This window comes from Monodon monoceros, unplaced genomic scaffold, assembly GCF_005190385.1.
Source record: "Monodon monoceros isolate NGI ecotype Baffin Bay Population unplaced genomic scaffold, NGI_Narwhal_1 Super_Scaffold_9, whole genome shotgun sequence".
In the NCBI taxonomy this organism is placed as follows: domain Eukaryota; kingdom Metazoa; phylum Chordata; class Mammalia; order Artiodactyla; family Monodontidae; genus Monodon; species Monodon monoceros.
The window spans coordinates 21,960,863-21,981,606 of NW_021703786.1; the positions used below are offsets into that span (position 1 = coordinate 21,960,863).

The following is a 20,744-nucleotide window of genomic DNA, read 5'->3' on the forward strand; positions in this document are numbered from 1 at the left end:
ATAAGGTCATATTATACATCCAGTTTTTTAAAATCAGTTACAGTGTGAACCTCTATTCATGTCGAAATACTCTTATAAATTGATTACTGTTGTCTGCATAGTATCCCATTGTGTGAGTGTATTTCAGTTGACACAGTCAGTGCCATATTGTTGGACATTAATTTTCCCCCAGTCATTGTTGTTATAAATAATGCTGTGTAGCAAAATCTTTGCATAGATTCTTAATTATTTCTTTAAGTTAAATTCATAAGAAGTGAACTCTGGGTCAAAGGTCTGTGTTTTTGAAGGCTTTTGACGCATGGTGCCATATTCTCCTCCAGAAGGGTTGCCCCCAGGGCTGCTGTCACCATGAGCTCACTTGTGTGGGGCAGTGTGGTGAGTCGTTCCATCTGTGGTCTCAACCAGTTCTGCCAACCACTCAGGGGTCAGCACCAGCACAGCTCCTGGCACATGCGAGGTGCTCAGTACTTGTTCTGTGCCGTAAGCAGGAGTATTTCCTCCACTGAACAGATGAGGTCACTGAAGGATGAAGAGGTCAAATGACTAGTTCAAGAGCAGGAATTCAAACCCAGCCTTGAACCCAGAGCCCAAGCTCTCTTAACCATGCTGTTGATTTTTAATTAATATCAGAGAGGGAGGAACTGTGATGGTTGTGGGAGCAGTACTTTTTAAAATATGGTCCTAAAAATATACTGAAGAAATCAGGAAAAGGATGTGAAAGGGTGGAGAGAGAGAAGGGTTTGGGGGACCCTCGCAGACATTCCTTTGTAGGTCAAGTCTGTTGTGTCATTGGAGGTCTGAGTGATGTCACAGTGGTGGTGATGATGGGTCTTGTGTATATATCTGACCCTTTGTAGCTTCCAGGGCAAAGCAAGTCAAACTCACTGAACGCTGAGCAAGGAGTCGGGTTCTGTGGGAAATGCAGAGAGCTTTGGTTCCTTCAAAGACCTTAAGATGCCCCGTGTCTCGCTTCCCTCCGTTTTATTTACTTTAGAAACATTATAATAATATAAGAGAAAGGTACACATAATCCCAACCTCCTGGCACAATAAATAATTTCATGTCTCCCTTATCCTCTTCTATTCATTGTCCATACATGATCTGCTTTTAAAGGAGGATGCAATTCAGAGGATGTTAAACCCTTGCCTATAGGACATAGGACAGCTTGCCTTTCCACCTCCCCTGGTCCAGCTCAGTTCAACACACATGTGTTTTTGTTTTTGTTTTTTTCTCAGTTGCTATTTATTTGCCTTGTGTTGTTCCCAACATCACACCTGAGCCCAGCTATTCATAGGAAAGGGGACCCTGCCTCCTTTGCTAGGGTAGCTGGAGCCATTATCCTCCCACATAAGCTTTATTAGAGAGGTTTTTATTCATGGAATCTAGTAAATGTTTGCTTCCTCCACTTCTTATTCAAAGTCATTGAATATTGTGATTTTTTTGCATTAACCAGCATTATACCTACATGCGTGCTGTATGAACGTGGAAAGCAGTGATGAGGCATGACGTTTATTTACTCTGATGCTTTTGGTGGGAACGTTCATCTTATGAAGAAATGAACTGAGACCTAAAGCATTCTCCCAAGGAGCCTATTATGCATTCCACTGAATTTGCTTCTTAGTTTTCTTTTTTTAACTTTTTCAGTTATTTTTTTAAATTAATTAATTAATTTTTAACAATTTATTAAAAAAATAAAACATAATGGTACAAAAAATTTGAAAGTAAAAGAATTGGAAAAGATATACTGTGCAAATATAAACCAAAAGGAAATTGTATAATAACAGATACAGTAGACTTGAAAGCAAAAGCGTTACTAGAAATAAACAAGGGCACTTCATATCAACAAGTCCAATTTACCAGGAAGTTTTAAATTTTGTATGCACTTAACTTCAAATTATATAGAGCAACAGAGCTACGAGGAAAAAATAGACAAATTCACTATCATAATAGGAGATTTAACATACTGCTATCATTCACTGATAGAGGATACCTCTTTCAGAACCAGTAGACCCCCCCCAAAAAAAATTGGTAAGGATATAAAAAACTTAAATAAGGGCTTCCCTGGTGGCGCAGTCGTTGAGAGTCAGCCTGCCGGTGCAGGGGACACGGGTTCGTGCCCCGGTCCGGGAAGATCACACGTGCCGCGGAGCGGCTGGGCCCGTGAGCCATGGCCGCTGAGCCTGCGCGTCCGGAGCCTGTGCTCCGCAACGGGAGAGACCACAACAGTGAGAGGCCCGCGTACAGCAAAAAAAAAAAAAAAAAAAAAAAAAACTTAAATAACGTGAGCAGCAAATTTGATTCAACAAGCAGATATATAGTCACTATGCTCCAAAACTTTAGATTACAAATTATTTTCAGGCACACTTGGAACATTTTTTAAACTGACCATATTGTGCTATAAGGCAAATTTTAACAAATTTCAAAACACACATGTATTGAGCACCTGTTGTATGCCCTGAACTGGGGAGATAAATGGATGAGACATGCTTCTGCTCTGAAGGAACCATTTAATGGGGGAGAGAGACCCTAAAAGAATCATGTCAACATCCCCATAGAACTCTCCCTGTAGATCTCCCCAGGAAGCTGTGGAGAGGCAGGGAGGGTTGTTTTGTTTGTTTGTTTGTTTTTTTGCGGTATGCGGGCCTCTCACTGTTGTGGTCTCTCCCGTTGCGGGGCACAGGCTCCGGACACGCACGCAGGCTCAGCGGCCATGGCTCACGGGCCCAGCCGCTCCGCGGCATGTGGGATCTTCCCGGACCGGAGCACGAACCCGTGTCCCCTGCATCGGCAGACTGACTCTCAACCACTGTGCCACCAGGGAAGCCCAAGGCAAGGGTATTTTTGAATTCGGTTCACAGGTAAGAAAACCGAATACCCTAAGGTCATTTACATTGTAATGGCAGAATCAGAACCTGAACTCCTAGACTAGATTCTCAGCCTGCGCTGCTCCAACCCTTGCCTCCTCCCATTCTTGGAGCCCCACTGCCATGCGACTGCCTGAGTCCCAGCGAGGGGCCCACGCAACTCTGTCCACCTCCTCCTGCCCCAGCATCTGCCACCCCAAGCGGAGTGGGCCCTCGCCACCTCCTTCCACACTCCCTTCCAGCTGCGTTGTTTCGTGACCTCATTTTCCCTTTACGACTGCCCTTGGACTTGATTTCTGCAGAACCAGAATGTGGCGGGGAGAGCAGCATACCCCATGCTGCCCTGACCTCCCCAGAAGTACCCCCCTTTCCCCTGTCACACTGTCCATGGCCTCTTCTTGCATCTCCCTTCCAGGTGCACCTGAGGAGGGTCCAAAAGCTCAGAAGTTAGAAACAAATGATAGTTGCCAGGGACCCACCCATGGGAATTGCAGGAGGACTCTGCATCTGGACCGTGGATTTATTTTTCTTTTAATTCTTCTGAAGAGCAGCTTAAACACTCAAGTCCTTGGCTTTATTTACTCTTATCATTTCCTCTTATCCGGATTGCAGCATCTGTTACGCCTGGTTCCCAGGCTCTCTGCTGTGAAACAGACTCTTGAGCTCACAGCCCTGATCCGGGCAGAGGCTCTTCAATGTTAAAAAACAATAATGGGGACTCCCCTGGTGGTCCAGTGGTTAAGAATCTGCCTTCCATTGCAGGGCACGTGGGTTCAATCTCTGGTCGGGGAACTAAGATCCCACATGCCACGGGGCAACTAAGAGAGCCCAGGTGCCACAACTACAGAGCCCACGCACTCTGGAGCCCGTGCACCACAACTAGAGAGAAGCCCACGTTGCAACGAAAGATCCCGCGTGCCGTAACTAAGACCCGACGCAGCCAAAATGAATAAATATTTAAAACAAACAAACAAAAAATAATGGCCTTCCATTACCAAATGCTAAAGGTACAAAGCATCTTTAAGCATTTTCTTCCTTAATCTTCCCAGAAACTCATGAGATTGGTCATATTGGTGTCTTCCCCAAAGTGAGGCTTGCAGAAGTGAGGCAGCTGGCCCCAGGGCCCAAGAAGAGATTTGTACCTGGGTGGGTCCAGATTCCAGAGTCACCCTCCTAAGCCCTCCACCGTGCTTCCAAAGAAGGTGTGGGCAAGGAAGGTCCCATTGGTTTGTCGTTGCAGAAGTCAGCAAGTGTTTAATCTTTGGCATATAGTCTTAGGGAGATCCTAAAGTTTCCCAAGCAAAAAAGATTCTAAGTTCATTTAACTTTTGTGTTGAGAAGCCAGAGCTGGTGTGTTCAATTAAGAATATGCAGGTTAGGACTTCCCTGGTGGCGCAGTGGTTAAGAATTCGCCTGCCAATGCAGGGGACACGGGTTCGAGCCCTGGTCTGGGAAGATCCCACATGCCGCGGAGCAACTAAGCCCATGAGCCACAACTACTGAGCCTGTGTGCCACAACTACTGAAGCCTGTGTGCCTAGAGTCCATGCTTGCAACAAGAGAAGCGCACTGCAATGAAGAGTAGACCCCGCTTGCCGCAACTAAAGAAAAGCCCATGCACAGCAACGAAGACCCAAAAATAAATTAATTAATTAAAAAAAAAAGAAGAAGAAGATTATGCAGGTTAGAGGAGGCACAAGCCACCTACATGGATTGGGGTCGGCGGGTACTTCCTCGGCATCCGAGCTCCCACTTTGGGGAAGTGAAAACCCTGGGATTGTTTTGGTTGAAGGGACAATTTCAGTAAACCAACAGAGAGGAAGTAAAAGTAACAATTTGTTACTTACACATCCCAGAAACAGGGTGAGGGGCGGGGGGTTGGTGGCACAATGGGCCAGGGGGAGGGCAGCCCTCAGTCCCAGGTCGTCAGCGGGCAGGACAGAGAGAGCAGGGTAGCAGGCACCTAGTGCTTCCCGGGTGGCTGGGGCAGAGGTCAGTGACTGTTTTCTTTTTTTTCTGACCACTTTTATTTAATATGCGCCACACGCACATGATGCAGGCGGGGGGGAGGTTATGAATCCACACCCTGAAGGTGAGACCAGCTGGGACTGTTGTCACACGTGCGCTGAGTCAATTAGGTTGTTGCTCAAAGTCCTTTATACTTAATGGTTTCCTCGAAAATAAGTGCAGAAGCAGAAATGTGTACACATCCCAAAGCATCTTCTTCATTTGGTTTCCTGTGCTTTCTTTGCATTCTGTTTTTCTTTTGCCTTTTCTACTAGTGGTATTAACTGCTGGTGTTCTGCTAAAGTCTTTAAGAATTCCATAATGAATGGCAGATAATTATGCTTCCTTCTGATATTTTCAATCTTATATCTTTTTAATTTCTGTACTTCTTCAATAAGCATCTGATTTCTGGCAACCTCTGACTGAATAGCACTTAACATGTTATTACCCTGATCTGTATCCATGGGTTCCTCCTCAGCAAGTTGTCTTTGTAATTCTTCTATCTTCTGTTCATATATCATTTTTCTGTCAGACACAATGGCCATTAAGTTAAATTGAATTTCACCTTCACTGTACTTGTGTATCCTTTTTTCTATGACTGGCCTCACTGCGCTGATCCAGTCATCTTGATGACATACACCTAAATCAGTGGGTCCTTCTCTTAATCCATCTAATTCATACAGTCTTACATTACTAGGAACATAACTGACAAAGTGAAAAGCATCTTCTTTTTCTGATGTCTATGCATCAAATTCAAACATCTGCTGTCTGGCGAAACTGTTGTGTACTTGTCGAATCACATCCGAATTACTCAGTGCCAAACCTTTCACAGCTGCATCAAAACTTTGTGAAAATTCTTTAAACCCTGATAATATCTCTCCTAAATGGACATCTTGATGGGTACAGTTCAATAACACACTTACTATGGCTCGAGTAGCACAAGCATTATTAATTACCCGCTTGGCAAAAAATATCATGTCAAGTCTGGGGTCCTGAGCCCCAGAGCCTGCTGTTTCTTCTTCTGGCTGCAACTTGAAAAGAAAAATCAGGGCTTCCCTGGTGGCGCAGTGGTTAAGAATCCACCTGCCAATGCAGGGCACAGGTTCGAGCCCTGGTCCCGGAAGATCCCACATGCTGTGGAGCAACTAAGCCCGTGCACCACAACTACTGAGCCTGCGCTCTAGAGCCCGTGAGCCACAACTACTGAGCCCACATGCCGCATCTACTGAGCCCGTCTGCCTGGAGCCCGTGCTCCGCAACAAGAGAAGCCACCGCAATGAGAAGCCTGCGCACCACAACGAAGAGTAGCCCCCGCTTGCCCCAACTAGAGAAAGCCCGTGCACAGCAACGAAGACTCAACGCAGCCAAAAATAAATAATAAAAATAAAATTAAAAAAAGAAAAATCAACCCATGAACCGGATTTATCAAAATTCTCAGGCTCTAAACTCCCTATTTCTTCTACTTGGGCTCCTCAGCAACTGAATGCTTTAATGAGCTCGGTGAAGACCCGGGGTCACTTTCCACACAGCGCCACTCTCTGGCATTGCCCATCGTGCCCTCTCCCCAGCATTGCCCATCGTGCCCTCTCCCCCACCGCTCCATCCGCCACCGGCCACTGGGATCGGCACACCCGCACTGGCTCGTCAACCACACATTCCCCCCGCCTACTCCGTCACTAATTTTTCAAGGGGTCAACTTTTTTTTTTTTTTTGCAGTACACGGGTCTCTCACTGTTGTGGCCTCTCCCGTTGCGGAGCACAGGCTCCGGACGCGCAGGCTCAGCGGCCATGGCTCACGGGCCCAGCCGCTCCGCGGCATATGGGATCTTCCCAGACCGGGGCACGAACCCGCGTCCCCTGCATCGGCAGGCGGACTCTCAACCACTGCGTCACCAGGGAAGCTCCAAGGGCTCAGCTCTTAAGTGGTTATTTTAAAAGGTGCCCCCAAAAAAGTAAAGCAGGAACTTCGGGTGGGAATCACAAACTCAGACCCTTATCTAAATGTCCAGACTCTGGGTGTGAGCAGGTTTGTCATACGGTAAAGTGCCGAGGCAGCAACTCCAAGGAGTTGTTTTTCTCATCACAACTTTAAAAAGAGTGCCATCCATGCCTTGCTTCAAGAGCCAAACAAGTCCTTGAACGTTGCCACCTCAGAAGGTCACGGAACTGCCAGCGAGTGGAGCAAAAGCTTGTGGTGAATCGTGTCAGGAGTTCTCAGAATCGTACTATGTTTCAGACACGTCTCGAGAAAGGAATGCAGCGAGTCACAGGGACATTATGGTTGCTGGGCAGTGGAGCCTAATTTAGAGGGGACTCCCAACACACTTTTTTTTTCGATTTTGAAATAGGCGCAACCCTCTGGTCATTCTTAATAGAGACCAGGATATTGAAGAATGTTTCTGCACTCTGATAAAAACAGTAGTGCCAACATGATAACATATGGCCATTCTCCTTCCGCTTCAGTGTTGGAGTGGGGGGTGTGCAAAAGGGGTGGGTAGGGACTGTGGCAAACCGGTGAGCACCCCTCTCAGGTGGGCAGCTCCACCCAGAAACTGTGACTGGCGCCTTACAGGCACACTGGCTCAGCATTGTCAGGCCTCCCAATGTTTCTGAGAGAGCTGGAAATGCAGTTTTTTATGTGAAATCTCTCCAGTTTTCAATGCTCGCTCACTTTTCTTTCACATACCGTGACGGCCAAATGCACCTTGCCTGTGGGTTATCAGTTTCAAGTACCTGGAATAGTTGTTGGGAACTGACCAGTCTTCCTGGTCTCCCATCTCTGCTCTGCCCCTTATTAACTGTGTTATCAAGAGAATTGATCTCTCAGTTATTTAATACCTGTTTCCTTATCTGTCAAATGGAGATAGGAATTTTACCTATTTCTGAGCATTGCTGTGAGGATTAAAGAGAAAGCCTGGGAAGCCGGTGCCGGGTACCTAGCCAAGTGTATGGTAAACATTAACTTGTATCATTATTTGTGGTCTCTTTCCATAAGTGCAGGGTGACCGTATGTCCTAGTTTGCCTGGGACAGCCCTGGCTCAAGCATGTTGTAGCGCTGTAATTATTAGTAACTCCCCTTCTCATTCTCAACATGAGACAATAAATGATATGGTCAACTTATATAAGCAGATACTGGTGTGATGCTGTTCAGGACTTGAATAAGGTTTAGTCCTAATGGAAAGGTCATGGTTCCAGCTGTTTGAATGTCCTTGGACAAGTCACTTAACCTTTCTGTGTTTCGGTTTCCAAATTCTAAAGGACTGACAAGATGAATTCTAAGACCCTCCAGTTCATACTCATTCTGTCATTCGACATTTGTGAGTCCAGACTATGGCAGGCAAACGCTGGGGACATGGAGAGGCGGAGGATAGAACCTGAGCCCTCAAGGGGCACTTAGCCAATGAGGAACTCATTGTGTTGTGTGAATGGGGGGGGAGGGATCCTACCCTTTTTTCTATGTTATGTGAAAGACTGTTAGTTAGAAATTGTTGGGCTTCCCTGGTGGCGCAGTGGCTAAGAATCTGCCTGCCAATGCAGGGGACACGGGTTCAAGCCCTGGTCCCACATGCCGCAGAGCAACTAAGCTCGTGCGCCACAACTACTGAGCCTGTGCTCTAGAGCCCGCGAGCCACAACTACTGAAGCCCACGCACCTAGAGCCCGTGCTCCACAACAAGAGAAGCCACCGCAGTGAGAAGCCCACTCGCCGCAACTAGAGAAAGCCCGCGCGCAGCAACGAAGACCCAACGCAGCCAAAAGAAAAACGAAAAATTGTTCATAAAATAGTTCTTGCGAATCCAATGGTTTATATTTGAAACCTCAGTTTCTCACAAACAAATCATTAGATTTTAGTTTAATTCCCCACACGTTTCTCTTTCTTTGTTTGAAAAAAATCTTCACTGTGGAAAATACAGAAAGGCCTAAAGGAGATTTTTTCTTCCTTTCTGTTGACTCTGCAGTAAGCAGTAGGGGGCGGGGGGGGCTTCTAGTATTTTAGCTTTAAGTTACCCCCCCCCACTTCTGCAGCCACTTTGGCAAAGCTAAATTTGTTTTTGTTTGGCCAGTTGAACCAACCCTCCCCCCGCCCCCGCAGTGAAAGCGAGGAGGCCTAACCACTGGGCCGCCAGGGAATTCCCCAAACTAAATTTTTTAAAAGTTGCTCTCTCTCAGTTTGTCCCGGTGTCTCCTTTATTATAAATCCTTTCACTCATTCATTTACTCATCCTAAATCAGAGGTATGAAGCATCTAATGCAGCGCTGGGGCTGGGGCTCTCCTATCCGTGCTTTTATGAAATAATCTGCTGACGACTCCCACGGATAAGTGAAACAAGTGTGGCTCCGCGGAGGCCGGCGCGGGCGGCGGGCGCGTGATTTCTGCGCCGGGACGGCTACGCCCCCACCCACGCGCGCTCCCGTCCAGGGTCGAATGCAGAACTGGGCCCGGCCCCAGCCGCGGGTCCTGGATCCTGCCCTTCGCTGGCTGGTCAGTGAGGTTGGATTGTCCTGGCCCAGAAGGCCACTTCCTGCCAAGACCGGAGCCGGCCCTTGTTGTGAAAGTTGCCCCCCGGGGAAGGAAGTGGCTTTGGGCTGTTTATTTTGGCTGCGGGCTAGCAGACGGCGCCGGAGGCCGCCGACCTGGGGTTCGCAGAGCTGGGCTGGGGAGCCTGGCGGACCTCGTGGCCGCGGCGGGGCTGGGGGAGGGGTCTGCGCCCAAAGGCCCCGGGCCGCGCCGCGCCGCGGAGATGGGGGCGCATCGCGGAAGGAGGGCGCACGGCCTAGGTGGGGGGCGCAGCGGCCACGAAGACCCGCAACTCCGAGGACGGGCTGGGCCCAGCACCTCGGGTCCTGGAGACGGGCGTGAGGGAGGATGGGGTCAAGGTGGGCCCGCCCTTGGGATGCTCCAGTAGAGAAAGAGACGTGGGGACCAGGCAGGGGAGCGAGGCTGCGGGAGCTGCCCGTGAGCAGAGGGGTGCCGGGTCCCCCCAGAGGTTAGAGGCGATATGGGGCTCGGCATCCCCCGCCCTTCCTAGCCTTCGTACAAGATGGGGCCTGGGAAAGGACAGGTCGAAAATATCGTGATGCTTTAGTCTGAGAAGACAAAAGACAGCAGGGCATGAGATCAAACACTCTTAAATCGCCACGGGGGGAAGGTCAGGGCGGGTGAGGATTTGCGTCTCCGAGAGCCCCAGGGGCCAGCTCCCCTCAGCCGGCACCACCTGGGGGACCCAGGCAGAGCCATGGGAGGGAGAAAGCTGCCTTTCGGAATTTACCGGAATTCCCATCCCCCCTTCACACCATCCTCTTGCATGTATTAGGTGACAAGCCCATCTCTTAACCCATTCTCTGCCAGAGTTTGCTTTAACATCCTAGGACACAGCATGTCACATCGTGCAACACAGACATTTTAAGGGGGGAGAAGAGTGTCTCTAGAGGAGGTTGACCGCTGCTGGAGAGATTGAGAGAGACACTGCACACAAGCGTGCGTGGGACAGCCGCGGAGCCTCCTTGGGGCTGTGTGTGTTCGGTTTTGTCCCATGCTCTGTAATGGACCAGCAGTTTGGCCTGGCTGGAGTGGAAGGGCTGCTGGGGAGGAGGCCGGAGAGTAGGAAGAGCCTGGAGGGTGGACGGTAGAGGGGGAGCCCAGACTAGCTCAGGATTTTGGTGGGGATGCTGCACGGTTGGGCAGAGTATTGGGCCTCGAAGGCGTGTGACTCCCCTGCCCTCCATGGAAGGAATGCCCTGCCGCCCCCCCCCCCAGGTCCAGTGTGCGTGCAGGGACATGGACACAGCCTCTAGCAGAGGGTGGCGCAGGGTAGGATGCCTGGTCCCCAGGGTTGGCCCCTCTGCAGGGCGGAGCCGGCCGCTTCTGCTGACTCGGACATTTCCAGGCCTGGCCTCAGGGCCAAGTGACTCATTGAAAACAGCTGCTCCTTTTGGCTGGCAGCCCTGCGGGCGGCCTGTGGCTCTCCCTGGGATGACCCCTGGCCTCTGCGTGGCCTAGGGAGGGGTGCCAAAGGGGGAGACGGGCGGGGTTGGGGGCGGGTGGTGCGGGGAGAGACTCAGCGGCTGGAGGCCGCCCTGCTGCGCCCTCTGGGACCAAATATGGTCAGCTCCCCCCAGGCTCGCCAGCTGGTCCCTGGTCCCCAGCTCTCTAGGAGCTGAGCCAGGCTGTTCGCTGGGTCCCCAGTCTTTGACTCTGCCATTCCCCGAACTTGGAACACCCTCCGTGTCCTTGTCTCTGCTTGCGCCTTTCAGGGTTTTGTTTGACGTGTCCCTCGTTCAGTAGATATTTGTGGAGAGCCTGCTGTGTGCCAGGCACTGTGCTCGAGTGAACTTCCCCTCCGCTTCCTTCAGCGTGATGTCTTCAGCTTGTGATGGGGAACAGCCGTCTCATCGGAGGTCAGACCTCTGGCTGCCTCTGCTGCTGGGCTGAGTCCTGGAAGCTGCAGGGACAGCTGAGAGGTTTGCTGCTGAGAAACAGACAGTTGTGAGCCTCTGCACTCAGCCTCAGGACCAGCACATTGTGTGTACCTTACAGCAGACGGGAAAGGAAAGGAGGCCACAGTGACCCTCAACCCGGAGGGAGGAGGTGGGGTTACTCAGTGTAGGGCAGATATCTTTAAAACCCAGTTACCTCTGAGCACGGGAATAAATTTCCAGGGTGATGCCCTGGATGTCTGAGAAGCAAGGAAGTATGGACTCCACACCAGAAAGATTCCTTCAGTTACCTGGGAAATCCATTTCTATCCATTTACCCCCAACCATGTGGTATAAATTAGATCTGACTGTTTTGCGCACTTGTTGATGTGTTGCTTGTAACTTTTTCATGGATTGCTTTGTGAGTTCTGCATCTCCAGCTTCGCTGTAAACATCTTGAGGGCAGAAGCCACATCCTTAATTTCCCTGTAGTATCCAGTTCAGTGTTTTGTAAATGCTTGTCATTGTCATGAATGAGAAAGTCTCTGGGGAAGCAGCTGGAGACGCGATGGAGAGGATGCGGTGGGTCCAGCCTCCAAGCACCTCCTCTGACGTGGCCCAGAGGCAGCCACTGGCCCAAGAAGCTCATCATTGGTCTGACGGTCAGAGGGGACTCTGGAACAATGCCTCCAGGGGAGTAAGGAGCATGGACCAATGTTCCAGACTGGTCCATGGACCTAGGGTTGTGTGTTTATCAGGATTCTTTGGTTACAAGGACAAAAGCGCGACGCAAACCAGCTCAGCAAAAAAGAGAAAGGGATGTGGCTGCAAATGATCCTGAGTGATGCACATTGCGGAGGAAGAGCCGCAGGACCCCAGGGGCTGGGGCTGGGGCTGGACATTCTGCACCACAAGGAGTCACTTCCTCTCCTTCCATCTCTCAGCTCTGCGTCTCTTTCCATATTATCTTCTTCCTTGCTTACAACAGAAAGATCTTTTCCTCATGGTGGAAACGTGGCCGTTGGCAGCCCCAGTTTAGCCACGTGAACAGAGAGAGGAGACGTCAGGGCTCCAGGAGAGGACTCTGATCAGCCCTGTTTAAGTGCCAATCACTGTAGCCAGGGGGATGGACATGATTATTGGCCAGTAGTGAGCCTCGTGCCCACTCACATAGCTAGAGATGCAGGAAAATACTTTATAAATAATAAGGGGAAGAGGGTGGGAAGTTTGCTAGGTAGACAAAAACAAAGACCAGAGACTATGGGCAGCTCCACGAGGTCAGGGATTCCGTTATCGTCTCCGTATGTTCCACGCAGAGCCTGGCTCCCGCCAGCCCGTATGGTGACAGGGGCTGGGTTGTATCTGGGTGGCTCATCCTTACACCCTCTGTGCCTGGCACCCTGCCTGCCACCTGTGAGAATCTCAGGGAATATTTGTTGAACAAATGAATGAATGACGTGCAGTTGGTTTTCGATGCACAGTTCCCTCCCTGGCCTCATTCATTCATTCACTCCCTGAACAAGTGCATTGTGGCCCACAACTGGGTGCCTGGTGTTGTGGTGTCGGTGTGGTTGCCATCCAGATACAAGGGGTCATCTTTGTCCTTGCTGAGGACCCTACCGAGGTCCTAGCGGGGGCCACTCCCACTCCCTGCATTGCCACCTGAGGCTCCCCAAGTGAGTGGAGTGAGGCTAGGGGGCTGGGTGAGGCTGGAGGGGACCTTCTTGGGAGGTGGGGGGCATCAGGCCTCCGCGCTTTGAGCTCCCTCTGCCGCTTCCTGTGCGCCCGCGGAGACCGTGGATGCAAAGCACACAGAGGCAGTTCTCAAAATGCCTGGTTCCCTTCCCTCTCGCCTGAGCATTTCCAGCTCGGCCAAGGCTGGGCTTCATCTCTGCTTCCATTGGCCCCTGGAGAAACAGCTTCCTTCCTCCCGCCCCTCGACTCTGAGCGGAAAATGCTCTCCCTAGAGCCCCGCAGCCCCCCGCTTAGCAAAGCCCCTGGGTTCCACCGCTGAGAATTGCCCTCAGCCTCCCCGCCGCTCCCAAATTCCTTATCCTTTTCTCATTTGCTGCCGCCAAGGCACTTCTGTGACCCGCATTCCTCACCTTCTGCCTCCTGCGGATCCTCAGTGACTTCAGACTCTGAAGACTCAGCTCTCTCCGCCACCCCCAGACACCTGGACTTGAAGGGCTCGTTTGCCCTCATGTCCTGCTGCGTCCAAACCCCCTGTTCTCTAACTAGGATGGTGCTGTGTGTTTCCTCGTGTTGCCCGCGTTGCCTGGGACATACCGTGCACATAGCAGGCGCTCCAGGTAGATATGTGGATTTGAACCCAGAACCTAGGACAGCTGAGTGAGGAGGGGACTTGCAGCAGTGATCCATGTGACAGAGGAGGAAACGGAGGCCTTGAAAGGTACTGCGATTGGGCATCCTGCTCTCTGGGCCTCAGTTTCCTCATCTGCCGAGAGGTGAGAAGGTGGCGTCTCCCGACCCCACGGGCCTCTTTCAGACCCTGCATTTGCCATTTGTTACGGCTTGATGTAGACCATGCGTGGGTTTTCTGGTCAGGGAGGAAGGGGAGATACTGTCCCCCTGGGCTGCTGTGGGCTCCTGTGACGTTTTGAGCTGCATGTCCAGCCCCATCTCCAAGAGCGCCTATAAAAGCAAGCACTACTTTTCCGGTCCCACGCCCTCTCCCTACCCCCTGCCAAGGGCCACTTTCTGTTATTACTGACTCTCCTCGCTGGAGTGGAGTTTCTGAGAATCAAATGCCCGATCCAATCAAACGCTCAGACAGGCCTGGATCAAGTCCTGGGCCAGTTCATGGTTCCTGGAGGGGGGCCGGAAGGGAGGGTTGGGGTGAGGGCAGCGGGGGAGGATTAGCTGTGGCAGTCGCCCTCGTTGGTCCTTTAAGAAGTCGCCCGTGTCTTGCCCCGAGAGGACCCCCATCCTGGTGTTGTCAGAGAATAGAGTGACCAGTGTCCCTCCCCACTGGCCTTCCCACCGTGGAGTTTCAAACACGCAGCGACAGGAGATGTGGGCGCTCTGTTTTAGGAAAATGAATTTGGCAGCCGGGACAAGGAGCAGAAAGTTAGACGGGTTGGTTGTGATTGTTATTTAGGCATGAAATTCATTCATTCATTCGTTATTAAGTATTACCGTGTGTTGGGCAGAGTTATAGGTACTGGGGAATATAGTGTGAAGATGAAGTCCTTGGAAGCTTCTGAACAAGAGGGGAGACAGAAAATAAACAAAACCACGTCAGATCATGAGCTCTGGTTCTGGAAATGGCAGGTTAGCTTGTATTAGTCTAATTCTCTGGCCAAGAGTCCTTATCGACTAAGGACAAAATATAAAATACAGTGGTTTGAGAGCAATCAAAACCAGACAGATGCTGGGGAGGAAACAGTCCTTGAAAGAGAAGAGGCTCATGAGCGAGTGGTTCACTTCAGCAGCTTTTCCTCCTGAGAGCCCTGCCCAGGCTGAGGAGCTCAATCATCTTTACTGGTCAGAGTGTGGGGCTACCAGAAGAGCTAAAAATCAAGAGGGAAAATCCTGGAAAGGCAGGAGACGTCCTCCTACAAATTCTCCTCAAATCCTTGGCAGCTTGTAAACTGTGCGTGGGCAGAGTGAAGCTTTAAGGAACCCAGCAAGAAACAGCAGCTGGGAGGAAGAGCTTGCAGTTCCCGCCTGGTGCTGAGGAAACAAGAGTTTGGAATTCAAGCTCCACCAAGTTAGAGGAGCTGAGTAATTGCCTAAGGTTTTCTTTGAAAACTCTAGAAGGCCTCATCTATGATTAAACCCAAGGCTAAGGGCCACACTCAAAGACTGAACAACCCCACCCTAGCAAAACGTAAAACCAAAGCCTCTCCGGGATCAAGATGATCCACCAGTAACTGAACTGCCTGCCACAACAAAACTCAACATTCTTTTTAGGAAGATAAACAATCCCGACTCCCTGTAACATGTCATCTACAAGTCCAATATGCCAAAAAAAACTCCAGACTCCCTGTAACATTATCCACTATATCCAGTATGTAATAAAAATTACTAGACATGCAGGCAGCAGGAAAAAGTGACACATAATCAACAGAAAAAATAGTCAGTAGGCCCAGACTCACAGATAACCCAGATGTTGGAAAAAATACCAGATAACGATAAATGCTGTGAAGAGAATTATGCTAGAGAATAACTGTGGTTACCACTTTAGATTGGGAGATCAGGGAGGGCCTCTCTAAAGATGTGACTTTTTTTGAAATGTGAAATGCCAGGCAGAGAGGGAGCAGTGCAAAGGCCCTGAGGCAGGAAAGAGGCCTGTTCAAGAAGGGGCAAGGAGGTCCTTGACTTGAGCAAGGGACAGTAGTATCATATGAGATCAGACTGGTAGGCAGGACCAGAACATGTAGGGTCTCGTGGCTCATAGTAAGTAGTATGAATTTTATTTGCAGAATGATGAATTGCCTTTGAAGGCAGGAGAGAGACTAATCTGACTTATATTGCTTTTCTTTTACTATGAGAGAGGCTGTCATTTCAAATATTTAAGAACCAATTGCATTTCTTCTTTTTTTTTTTTTAGCTGTGTATACTTTTATTCATTTTCTACTACCTTGGTGCCATTTTACTCGTAATTTACTGTATTTTTTATAAAAGCTCTTCATTTTAGGCAATAAACTATTTGCCTCTAGTAAGTTACACATATTTTTGTCACTTGAATTTTGATTTTTTATGGCATTTTTCATGCCATGAAAAAATTATTATGTTATTGAAGTTATTGCTGTTTTCTTTATGACCTTCAACACTCCAATATTATTTAAAAAAATTTTTTTTACAACTTATTTACATCTTTAAAAGATCATGCTGCCTGGCCATGAAGAATGACTTATAGAGGAATGCGAAGGCCAGCATGGTGGAACAGAAAGGTCTGGGATTTGGACTCGGAAGACTGGGGCCAAATTTCAGCCTTGTGACTCTGGTCAAATTGCTCTACTCCCCCTAGTCAAATACTTTGCCTATAAAATGGAACCATCGTCATCAACATTTATGGTGCTCGTACTGTGTGCTAGACCCTGCTCCAGACACTTTACGTGTCTTATCTCATTCAACGTTTACAGTAGTCTCACGATGAGGAAACCAAGCAGCGTGCCCAACTCACACATTAAGTGGCAGAGCAGAGATTTGAACCCTAGCAGTCAGACTCACGCTTTCAAGGCATGAAAAGAATCCTGAAGGGCCAGTGGATGCAGACGTGCTCTGGAGACTGAGATGTGCTGCGTGTGTGTCATGTACTAAGCGGCAGCTAAGGAACAAGAAGGAGGCGGTGGAACGTGGGCGTCACAGAGACCTGGGTTCGCTCGCTGGCTGTTCGGTACCATGAGTGGGTCACGTCACAGCTCAAACTCACGTCAATTTCGTCCTTTCTCTCTCCCTTTCTCTCTCTCTCTCAAACACTTTAAGATGTAATCACAGCTTTGAGATACAATTCACATATTGTAAAACTCACCCATTTAAAATGTGCCTTTAATTGGGTTTTAGTATGTTCACAGAATTGTGCAACTATCATGACAATCTAATTTTAGCACATTTTCATCACCCCCCAAAGAAACGCTGTACCTTTCCCCAGTCACTCCCCATTCCCATCACCCCAACCCAGCCCCAGGCAACCATTGATCTACCTCCTCTAAATTTAAGTCTTGATTTCTTCATCTGTAAAGTAGGTATGCTGGGGGCAGGTTGGATTTCAATGTCTTTCATAGAGTGTCTGCTCAGTGAGGTGATGGGTGAGAAGATGCAGGATTGGGGAAGCCAGAGAGCTAAGCTCTGTCTAAAATCTAAGGAGTGAGATGGTTATGGGACATGAATGGTTGGGTTTTGCTGGGGGCGGGTGTGGTGAGTGGTTTGGGAAGATTCTAAATGAGAGGAAAAGATGGAGCCACTGCATCTGAGGAGCAGGAGGGGAGAGTGAGACAAAACGACTCCAGGCTGGAGAACTCTGGCGGAAAAACAGCGCTACGTAACAGAGGTTGGGATAAAGGTTGCAGCGTGGTGTGTGACGTGAACACCTTCACCGTCCTCGTAAGATCTTCAGAAAAGTAAACAGTTCCCAACTTGCCATATGGAGTTGGGTTTGCTTTAGAGGGGTGGGACGGAAGGCTGAGTCCTACCTTCAGGTGGCATGGGGCTAGAACAGAGGCTGGTCGCCTAGGCTCTGCCTTGACTGGGCACAGGGGGACAGCAGTGCCTCTTGCCAACACCCAAAGGGCCAGTAGTGAAGGCTGAGTGATTTATCATATGAGAGAAGGCTCACAACCCAGCACCAGGATCACGGTCAGTGTCTGCAGGCGGCCTGGCCATCAAGGGCGGCCAGGAGACCCCTGTGATGGCCTCGTGTCCTGCCTTCCCTTCCAGAACCCAACGTCTTCCTCATCTTCAGCCATGGACTGCAGGGCTGCCTGGAGACCCAAGGTGGGCAAGTCCGAGTCTCCCCAGCCTGCAATGCCAGCCTTCCTGCCCAGCGCTGGAAGTGGGTCTCCCGAAACCGGCTCTTCAACCTGGGCACCATGCAGTGCCTGGGCACAGGCTGGCCGGGCACCAACACCACCGCCTCCCTGGGCATGTACGAGTGTGACCGGGAGGCACTGAATCTTCGCTGGCACTGTCGCACACTGGGTGACCAGCTGTCCCTGCTCCTGGGGGGCCGTTCCAGCAACACGTCCAAGGCTGGCACCCCTGAGCGCGGCGACCAGACCCGCAGTGGCCAGTGGCGCATCTATGGCAGCGATGAGGATCTGTGTGCTCGGCCCTACTATGGTGAGAGGCTGCTGGCAGGGCAGGGCTGGGGCTCCTCGCGTCCGGGGCCTAGAGCCACAAGGGCAGATGCTGGGGTGACAAAACCTTGGCCTCCGCAGACCTCTGGCAGTCACCTCTTTCATTGCAATGGGAAGCATTTTGGAATAATTGAGAAAATGAACTTCAAAGCATATAATTTGCTTTTTAAAAAGTTACAAAGTTAATACACTCTTGTAAAGACCTCAGACAGTACAACAGTGTATAACGTAAAATCAAATGAGAAATCCCTTCCCCCAGGCCCACTCTTCCGGGGAGACCCCAGGGTAATCCTCCACAGGTGTCTTGATCCCCATTTTGCAGGGGTGAACAGGAACCAGAGTCACGCAGTGAGGGGGGCCTTTCCTGGTGGGCAGCTTCATCCTAAGGGTCCTTTTCTGGGAGTTCCAAGATAGAATTTGGCGTGAGGGCCAGCTGGATTTTGGACAGGCATTAAGGGGCACTGCGGGGCCCCCTTCCCAGCCCTATGGGATGAGCAGTAGGCCCTCTCCCAGGCTCCTGGGCTGACCTGACGGCAGAGGGAGCGTTAAAGCCACAGTCTGGTGCCACTGCCCCTCCCACTCTCTGCTGACCCCTGCCCACCCCGGCTCCCAGGGTTATAGAGGGTTTTTGTCTGAGGGATAGGCAGCCTCTGGGGTCCAGATGCCAAGGTCTTGGCTCCCTTCTCCTGCAGAGGTCTACACCATCCAGGGCAACTCCCACGGGAAGCCGTGCACCATCCCCTTCAAGTATGACAACCAGTGGTTCCACGGCTGCACCAGCACAGGCCGCGAGGACGGGCACCTGTGGTGCGCCACCACCCAGGACTACGGCAAGGACGAGCGCTGGGGCTTCTGCCCCATCAAGAGTGAGAGTGGAGCGGGCGGGGCTGGCGGGAGGCTGGCCCTGGGGGGCGCGTGCGGGTGGCGGAACTTGTAGGGTAGAGTGGGGAAGTGGCCTCTCCTCGTAGCACGGGGCAGCCTGTGTGGGGTCACTGCACTCCTGGAGGGACCCACATTCGGCTATCGTGGTGGCAGGTAACGACTGTGAGACCTTCTGGGACAAGGACCAGCTGACGGACAGCTGCTATCAGTTTAACTTCCAGTCCACGCTGTCCTGGAGGGAGGCCTGGGCCAGCTGTGAGCAACAGGGGGCGGATCTGCTGAGCATCACGGAGATCCATGAGCAGACCTACATCAATGGTGAGGCTGGGGCAGGGCGGGGGGCAGGCGCCTGAGACCTGCCCCGCCTTTGGAGGGCCCTGAGCCCTTTCTGCTGGCGGGGGTAAGGATGCTGGTGGTGGGGCAGAGGGTGGAGGGCCAGGGATGGGGCGACCCCTTCCTCACTGTCGCCATCTTGCTGTCAGGGCTGCTGACTGGCTATAGCTCCACACTGTGGATTGGCCTTAACGACCTGGACACCAGCGGAGGCTGGCAGTGGTCGGACAACTCGCCTCTCAAGTACCTCAACTGGGAGAGTGGTGAGGCGCGGGGTTTGGGGCGCAGGGAGGCCAGGGGACCTCCGCACAGGCACTTGGTCTCTTATTTACTCCTTCGCTGGTACCCTACTCAAGGAGAGCAGTGAGGGTGGGGGCAGATTTCCACTCCCTTCTGGACTGGGCGCCACTGGTCCATGGCGTGTGTTGTCTGAATTAGGAACCGATGCCCCTTCCTCGGGACACAGGGCCTGGGAGGGGGACTGGATCTTATTCTCCACGCACCCCTTCAGCCGCGGGCACCGGGGCACCGAGCGCACCAGCAGCCTGGCCAGGGTGGGCGGGCAGGCGGGCGGGCGGGGCTGGAACGGGTTGCTGCGCAGAGGCACCAGGACCACGTGGGCCCAGGTGAGGCAGCAGGAGGGCCGAAGCGGGGCGCTGGGCATCTGAGCGGGCTCAGGTCTCCCGAGGGAGCACGAGGTTCGGGGTAGGGCTCCCGGGCCAGGGGGTGAGTTTCTCTCGCCTGGGGCGCTGGCGCCCTGCCCTCCCCACAGATCAGCCGGACAACCCGAGCGAGGAGAATTGCGGGGTGATCCGCACGGAGTCGTCGGGCGGCTGGCAGAACCGCGACTGCAGCATCGCGCTGCCCTACGTCTGCAAGAAGAAGCCCAATGCCACGGCCGCCGAGCCCCCGCCTCCCGGTGAGCCTGACAGCCGGGGGGCGTGGGTGGGGCTCGTCAGGGCCGCAGCTGCCGGCGGCTCAGCCTCCCAGCACAGGGGGCTCTGATCCTCTCTATTCTTTAATGGTTCAGCTGAAGTCTGAACAAACTGAAATGTGCCATTAATTCGTTCCGGGAACGTTCGTTGAGCACAGTGTCAATGCCTCCGGACTCACCGTGTCCTCGTGGTGGCCACAGCCTGCTGGAGGTGACAGACACCTCAACATTCAATTGGAATATCCTGAGTTATGTGCTATTATAAAACACATGCATAATAAATATCAGAGAGGCCTAGAGAAGAAATTGATTAAGCTCCAGAGACTTAAAGAAGGTTTCCTGGAAGTGACATTGGATTTGGGCCTTTCAAGTTGAGCGTAAGTTTAAAAAGGCATAAAGAGGTGTGAGGGAAGGGCATTCCTGGCAGAGGGGACTGCAGGTGCAAAGGCACGGAGGCCTGGAAGTTCACAGCAGCTTTAAGGGC

General features: G+C 51.3%; 1 protein-coding gene and 1 pseudogene across 2 annotated transcripts in view; one reads left to right on the forward strand and one right to left on the reverse strand.

Moving 5' to 3' along the window:
- Positions 1 to 20,744, forward strand: part of MRC2 (mannose receptor C type 2) — a 54,246-nt gene that overhangs the window by 14,417 nt on the left and 19,085 nt on the right. For both annotated transcript variants that reach the window (XM_029211556.1, XM_029211555.1), the window contains exons 2-6: positions 17,693 to 18,094; positions 18,804 to 18,977; positions 19,147 to 19,311; positions 19,476 to 19,589; positions 20,099 to 20,245. In XM_029211556.1, the coding sequence (XP_029067389.1) occupies positions 17,693 to 18,094; positions 18,804 to 18,977; positions 19,147 to 19,311; positions 19,476 to 19,589; positions 20,099 to 20,245 (1,002 nt within the window). The remainder of the gene's footprint in view (positions 1 to 17,692; positions 18,095 to 18,803; positions 18,978 to 19,146; positions 19,312 to 19,475; positions 19,590 to 20,098; positions 20,246 to 20,744) is intronic.
- Positions 4,741 to 6,018, reverse strand: LOC114888915 (annotated as a pseudogene).